Below are 8,392 nucleotides of genomic sequence, written 5' to 3' on the forward strand. Positions count from 1 at the left end.
AGTTTCATGGTTTCAGATGAGAAACATCTTTCAGATTGGTTTTCAAAGAGTCCTTTCTTTCTGGCTACTTTCAGTATTTTTCTATCTTTCATCTTTAAAAGTGTAATTTAGAATGTGGATGTGCCATGGCATGAATTTCTTTGATTTTTTAAAAACTATTATTATGCATTTTTCCAGATTCCTGGTTCTGTGACTCCATATCTGTTTCACCAATTTTGGGACATTTTCACCCATCATTTGTATGAATACTGATTCAATTACCCATTTACTCTCTTCTTCTGGAGACCTACCATATGTATATTAGCTGTTTTTATTGTTTCACAGGTACACGTAGCTCTGTTTTTTCTATTTTCCAATCTATTTTCTTTGCTGTTTAGATAGGTAAATTCTATTAATCTTTATTTAAGTCCTATGTATCTCCATTCTGTTATTCTGAACTCTACTATAAAGTCCATCCAAGAAGTTTGTTTAATTTTGATGATTTTATTTTTCAGATTATGATTTTTTTTTACATTATATTATTATTTATTTTCCTCTTGTTATTGTTGTCTGGGGGGTTGATTTACTTTTACTGTAGATTGACACATAATAATAATAATATTTATAGGATACAACATGATATTTCTATTCATAATATATTTTGTAATTATCAAATCAGGGTAGTTACCATATCCAACACCTGAAATATTTTTCATTTTCTTGTGGTGAGAGCATTCAAAATCTTCTCTACAAGCTATTTTGAACATATAAAACATTTTTGTTAACTAGCCACCCTACTGTCCAACAGAGAGACAGAATACCAGAACCTATTCCTCTGATTTAATATAACATTGTTAATAGGTACAATGTTACAGTTTTATAATTCAGTTTGGTTTATTTTTTTAATTTTAATTTCTTTGCTGAAATTTTTTTTCATTTCTTTCAAGAAAATTAGTGTTTGCTTGGTGAAGCATTTTTTAAAACATATTTTCTTTTCTTTTTTAATACCTTTATTTCATTTACTTATTTTTATGTGGTGCTGAGGATCAAACCCAGGGCCTCGCGCATGTGAGACGAGCGCTCTTAACTGCTGAGCCACAACATTTTTTTGATGGCTGCTTTAAAACACAATCAGATCATTTTGACGTCTTTGTTGGTGTCTGTTGTCTTTTCCTATTCAATTTGTGAACATTTTAATTCTTGATAAGACTAGTTATTATTGTATTATGGACATTGGGGATATCATCATAAGATATATACATATGCGTGTGTGTGTGTGTGTGTGTGAAGCAGTTTTCCTGTTTGAGGTTAAACTAGAATTTCTAGGAAAGAGTACATGTTTGGATTTCTGCTGGGCCTCACTGGAGAGGTTCTGACCATGGAAATGTACAAGGCAGTGTTCCTCTGGTGAGCAAACTCGAGGGGTGGGGGGTGTAACAGGTGCCTTTTTCCCCATGGTTGGGATATTTTGCAGTCTTTCCCAGGCACTCTTGAGATAACCAATGTATGCTTGGTAGGAGCACTTGTCTAATCATAACCAAAACATCTTACATTGTGACCAAATGTAACCTATTGATTATAAATAAAGCCAGCAGCTCAGAGGAGCAGCCATTTGGCCACTTAGCCATTGCTGCCTCTGCATCTTGCTGCTGTCTCCTTTTGCTTTCTTTACACCTCACTGATACCAGAGTACCAAAAATGGAGTGTGACTCACACTGCCTCCTTCCAGTTGGGTGAGGTAGAAGTCTAGCACCCCCTCTGCCCTGTTGACTCCTTTCAGATGGAAGCAGAGAAAGTGGGGTCCTGATGTGCATGCCTCCTCCCTCTGAGTAAGCTCTGCTTACCACTGGGCAGCGCTGCCTCTAGGAAGGAGGAGGAGGAGAGCGGGTGGCACTGCTTTGTTGTTGCAGGTGGGGAATCTCAGTTCCCACTGGCTGCACACAGGGGAGGGGACAGAACACCCAGAGTCTCACCTCACATCATCTCATTAAGTCTGTGGCTGCCTGGTAACACAGGAGGCTCATTTCCCCAGTGGAACCACCAATACTAGCCAGGCAGGGGGCTGGAAGGAAGGAAGGGGTGAGGATCAACCCCTTGGTTGGCCCCACTGAAACCTGAAGGAGCTGGAGGATTCTACCTTTTCATTAGTATTTGTCTGAAGTAGGGCGAGAATTGCTAACAGGTGTTCTTTTAAGGCTACTTTTTCCCCAGGTTTTTGACTAAGGACAGGTTTTTGTTAAAACTTTTTTGGTCTGTGTCTGTTGGTGGTCCTGGGTTGGAGACTCTGTTTGCTCCTTCACAGTAGATGGAAGCAATAAGGAAAGCCAAGAGACTCTCCGCTATTTTCTTCCTCCAGTCTTGAGATCACTTAGAATCTGCCTTCTGAAGTCTTCCTAGATTCATTTGTTGTGTTATATCTAGAGTTTCTTTTTAGTAATAAGAAGGAAGTCCTGGGAGGAATGAGGATAATTCATCTTCAGTTAACCAGAAATCTATGCCTTCAAACATCAAAAAGTACTTATCCAGATTCTTATTTTTGTTTGTTGTTTCAGAGAATCTCATACAAATTATCCTGTCACTGTCAATTTATATTCAGATTTGGACATCTCTGTATTTTGAACAGAAAGACTTTGCCAGAAGTAAATGTGTCAGAAATAGTGTCCCCTAGAGCCAAATGTTCTGTTTGTCAACCTTCTCAAGGTATATATCTTAAAAGAAATCTAAGAATTAAGAGGACAGTTGTGATCTTGATCCTTTGCTAATCCTCTAATGCTTATCTTCTATAAAATAAGATCTCAAAGTCAGCAGAATCAATGGTTCAAGAAGGAGCAAAAGTTTCATGCAGCCATCCATTAATTTATCAATTTTTTCATTCATTCATATCCAATATGCATTTAAGTTCTAGGGACTATATGAAAATTAGGAACTATGTTCCAGGAGCTGTGTGAAAATTAGAGACTTGGGGAGGAGAAATTTTTGGTTCCTCTGTGAGGCTTCCAGCATTGTGAAAACACAAGCACCTGAATAAATAACTAACAGTGCACTAAGTATTTTGAAGAAAACACCTAAGGTTCTACAAGAGGATAATGGTGTCCATAGTATGGTCTGAAGCTTTTCCAGACGGCACCCTAGAATCGGTCAAATAACATATAGGTTGGTAGCTGTAGCATAGGTAAGTTTTGTCTAGGTAAAGGAAAAAGTGTATTTTACGAAAAGGCCAGAGGCAGCAAATAATGGGGGTATGTTTAAGGATTTGAAAGAAAAACAAATCATTGGTTCATAGAATCTGTATTCTCAGATACCAAGAGGAAAATTAATAAAAGATGGAAAGAAAATAAAGGCCATATTCAGGAACTTATAGGACATGTTAAGAAAGGTATCTTATTCTAAGATCTTCAGAAACTTTAAGAAAATTATTTAGATTGATGGCTATAGTTGGCATACAGAGAATGAATTGGAAGAGAGTAAGAGACAGAAGAGGAAATCTAGAAAGGGTTGTATTAGTTAGGTTTTCCCAAAGAGACAGGATTTACACAGAGACAGAAGTACACACGTATACACACATCTATTTCAGAGAGGAAGAGAGAAAGAAAAAGACACTGAAATTTTAGGGATTTGTTTACATGGTTGTGGGGGCTGGAAAGTCCAAAATCCAAAGGTCAGGTGAGCAGATTAAAAATACCGGTGAGAGTTGGTGTTGCAGTCCAGAGTCCAAAGCCACTCTGAAAGCAGAAGTCCTTCCTTTTCAAAGGACCTGAGTCTTTTTTACTTAAGGTCTTTATCTGAACACAGCCCATCCATACTGTGAAGGATGACCTCCTTTTGTCAATGACTGCTGATTTAAATGTCAATCACATCTAAAGAGATACCATCAAATGCGTGTTTATAGTGGTATTGTACCAAATAACTGGCCACCACAGTCTATTCAAGTTACCACATAAAATTAACCCATCACAGTGGTGCTATCTATCATAAGCAAAACATGGAGGATCTTAGTTTGAAGTAGAAGTGCTAACAGTGAAGATGGAGAAGAGTAGTAGATAAATGTTGGTCTCAGAATGAACAAGACATTATGATCAAATATAGGAGTTCACGGAAAGAAGTAAATTACCCTCACACGTTTGGATCAATAAACTGAGTCAATAATTGTGCCCCTTACTAGAGGGGAACAAGTTGTGAATAAAGAAAGGACAGGAAAAGATAAATAAATTTTGTAGTCATCATCATATAGATGTAAAGATAAAACTCTCAGGGTGAAAATATGCATCCCTCAAGCTTCCTGACCATTGGTGACAATGTCTGACCATGGGTGAGTCACTCCAAGCATGTTCCATTCTTTCCTCAAAGATTGCAGAAATTGTGTTCATTTATACATAGAAAGTGCCCCTTTGACCTGACAAAGAAATTCACACATTTGTCAGGGACATCTTAACATTTCTTCTGTGGTGATCCTTCTGTATCCAAGGCTGGAGTCATAGGCTAGGAACACAGACCAGAATTATAGGGGACCACAAAAACCACTATCCAGTGCAAAAACAAACTAAAAAACACATCTCTAGCAATTTTATTTTCTGTTCTACTTTGTCATTTTCTTTCAGAATGTATACCCAGTCATAAATGACATTATCATGTACATTGCAGGATGAGTTGTGGTTGAAAATGAATACAACCTTAAAGATGGTATGCACAATCACCTCAATTTCTAGTGATAATTACTTCTGAAAAAAATATGAATACAAATGAAAAGAATTTTATGCAGATTATGTTTATGGGAAATAATTTGTTATTCTTAAATATAAATTAAATTTATTAAAGCTAATTCATTACAAACTTATGATTTACTATTTGATATCTAAAAATAAACCCTTCTACATTTACTAAAATACTCCACATGGGCTAATTATGTACCAGTAGGTATATTTCAACCAAGGACACACAATTTCCTTTTATTAATATATCTATGAGATATTAGTTACTCTATCTAGTCTAACCAAAAAACAGATAATTAAGAAAATATTTTCCTACTAAGTGCTCTCTTCAGAGCTCCCTTAATTTCCTGGTTCCTGAGACTGTAGATGAGGGGATTCAGCATGGGGATCACCACTGTGTAGAACACAGACACCACCTTGTTCTGGTCAGTGGAATAGTTGGACCTGGGCATCACATAAATGAAGGTAATGGTCCCATAGAACAGAGTGACTGCAGTGAGGTGGGAGGTGCAGGTGGAGAAGGCTTTGTGGCGCCCCTCAGTAGAGCTCATCCTCAGGATGGTGATGAGGATGAAGATGTAGGAGATGACAATGACAAAAACTGTTACCACAATGATGGAGCCAGCAGAAAATGTGGAAACAATTGCAGAGACACCAACATCAGAACAGGAGAGCTCAACTAATGGAGCAAAATCACAGAAAAAATGGTTGACTCGATTTGGTCCACAGAAGAGCAAAGAAAAGACAGAAAGGGTAAATGAAGCACCATTGAGGAAACCCCCTGTATAAGTCACTACAAATAACTGGAGACAGACTTGTGTGGACATTTTGGCGGAGTAAAGCAGTGGGTTGCAGATTGCCACAAAGCGATCATAGGCCATGACAGACAGAAGGAAGCACTCCACTGTCCCAAAGAAAGTGGCTGAACCAAGCTGGATGCCACACCCAAGGTAGGAGATAGCATTTCTCTCCACCAGGAAGTTTACAAGCATATTGGGTGTGACAGAAGATGAAAAGCCTATGTCAGCAAAAGCTAAATGGCTCAGAAAAAAGTACATGGGGTGATGGAGCTGAGAAGAGACTCTGATGAGAATGATCGTGCTGAGATTGCCACAGATGGTCACCAGGTAGATGCACAGGATGATCACAAAGAGGAAGACTCGGAGGACTGGATCCTCAGTTAAGCCCAATAGAATGAACTCTGTCACTGCAGTGTGGTTCCCATTGACCAGGGAATCCATGGGACAGTGGCTGCTGAAAAATGAACTTGTGAGAAAAACATGACATTATATTAAAAAATTTATAAATATATGGTTTTATTTGAATTAATGCCTACATGGGGATTATTATAAAAACAGATCATTAAAGCAAAATTTGGTCTAATTTTTTTTTTTATTTTAGAGTCCCAGAGTTTATATATTTATGTGTAATGAGTCATTTTGTAGTTTAAAAATTGGTTTTAATGGAAACATTAAAAACTTTCTACAAATAATGTAAATATATATGTGTGTGGGCAAACATTTAAGTAGCTTTAACACTACTTAAAATATAAAAACATGGCTTGCAAAAATAACAAAAAGGAATCATTAATTATGACAAAAATAATTAAAATGTATGAGACCAATTAAGATTTGAGTAATAGCTAAATTTATTTTATGCTTACTAAATTATCACCCCATAGATTAAAATTTATATGTATAGTTCTATTTTAATTTCCATGAAATTAAGTGCTTTTATTATTTCCATTTTATAGTTGAGGAAAGTCAGTTTGAAAATGTTAAGTAACTTTCCTAAGGTTACACAGGAAGTAGTCGAATCAGGTATGAACTCAGGCTGGTTAAAATTTGTCTATTCTTTTAGTAACCATTGCTGTAAATGAAATGCTAATTATAACAAATTAGATGGTCATTATTATGAGTATATGTGTAAGTGGGGGATAACAGGTTAGCCTTTCAGCTTTCTGGAAGTTGATACATAAAAGAGGCACTTCCTTAGTCACATAGTTTACAATATCTTTCAGTTAAATGAGACCATCTTTAAGACCATTTTTTAAAATGAGAAATACATTTTTTTCTGATAGAACAAGGAAAAAAATATCAAGGAATCAAAGTAATAAATTAAATTACCTATTGTAAATTTATTAAACATTTTTTATTATTTCTAGTTAAACCATTGCTTTAACAAATTATTTGAAATGCCATTCTAATCACTATTAAAATATCATATGATTAATATTTAGAACAAATTATTAAAGTTTGTTTTCTTCAAGTACATCAAATAATTTTATAATGTTAATATTTTCTCAAATGGAATATTATGGAATGAAACATTATTATTTTCAACACAACATAGAGCTGAACCACATTTCAACCTAGAGTTAATATGTTCACTGAGGATCACCCAGCAATGTGTCAGGTTCACTCTAAACTCCCAAGACTTTTGGTCTTATATCCTTTTCTTTGTCTAAAATGTCTAGTGCCTTCGATGCTAGAACATTCAATCAATAAACAAACTAAGTTTTCCTGAAAAATTTTCAGGGTGTACCCAAAGTATGTTAAAGCTGCTGTATATTTTTTTATTCTTATGAGTTCTTTTTTTATTGGTTCTTTTTATTTATATGTGACAATAGAATATACTGTGACATAATTATAAAAGCAAGGAATATAATTTGTTCCAATTCAGTCCCAGTATTTCTCCTTCCCCTTTCTTCCTCCCACCTTCTGTTGCCTTCCCTCCACTCTACTGATCTTTCTGCTATTTACTTACATATTTTTAAAAATCATTGTCACTGTGCTATTTTCATATATATATATACACACACATAGAAAGACCGGATTCATTCCACTGACTTTCCCTATCCTATCCCTCCTCCCTTCCTTTCATTCCCCTTTGTCTACTCTTCTGATCTTGCTTCTGTTCTTTTTTTAAACCCCTCTCCCACTTATTTTGGTTTAGCTTCTGCATATCAGAGAAAACATTTGACCTTTGATCTTTTGGAACTGGCTTATTTTACTCAGATAGTCCCCAGTTCTATCCATTTACCAGCAAATGCCATAAAGTCTTCCTTCTATATAAGCTACTGGATTTTTTAGCATTATGATAAAGATCATGCAAATTTCTAATCTTATAGGTAGATAAATGAGGAATCTTGGAAAACTTGAATTATTTCCTGTCTATTCACAGAAATTTGTGGAAACTTTAATTCAACTACAATTATTTGCTAGCTGACTGGTTGGTTATATCTGCCTTGTTTCTCAACTACAGTTTAGGAACATAGAACAACTTAGAAGAATAAAGTGTTCTTAAGTGTAAATAAAAATCAGTAAATCAGATTTACTCACAAAAGCCAAACTCTTACCTCTTGAAATAAGCATTAATTTATGTTGCTGTAGCAAATGCAAAGTCAGTATTAATATACCGTAGCTGTTATCCATTAATATTAGTGTTTGCTTTGGGGGATAAATCTCCGAAGATTCTAGAGTCAAATGTGAATTCAAAAACACTGAGGATCATTCTTACATTCTCAAGGGAATATTGAGTAGTTCCTTTCACACAACCACAACTAATCTTCAAGGATTCTGTCAATTCTCAAGTGATCTTTCTTTTTCTTTTTAAGTAGATATTGGTACACTTTCATTTGATTATTATTGGAAGTATAATCAATTATTTCACAGCTAAATATTGGTTCTAAGTTTACTTTGTTA

General features: G+C 35.5%; 1 protein-coding gene across 1 annotated transcript; it reads right to left on the reverse strand.

Moving 5' to 3' along the window:
- Positions 1–4,857: 4,857 nt before the first annotated feature.
- Positions 4,858–5,930, reverse strand: LOC107134010 (olfactory receptor 502-like). Its single transcript, XM_015476155.2, has one exon. The coding sequence runs from the start codon at positions 5,927–5,929 to the stop codon at positions 4,985–4,987; it is 945 nt and encodes a 314-aa protein (XP_015331641.1). The 5' UTR covers position 5,930; the 3' UTR covers positions 4,858–4,984.
- Between the last annotated feature and the right edge of the window lie 2,462 nt (positions 5,931–8,392).

Source organism: Marmota marmota, unplaced genomic scaffold, assembly GCF_001458135.2.
Source record: "Marmota marmota marmota unplaced genomic scaffold, marMar, whole genome shotgun sequence".
In the NCBI taxonomy this organism is placed as follows: Eukaryota; Metazoa; Chordata; class Mammalia; order Rodentia; family Sciuridae; genus Marmota; species Marmota marmota.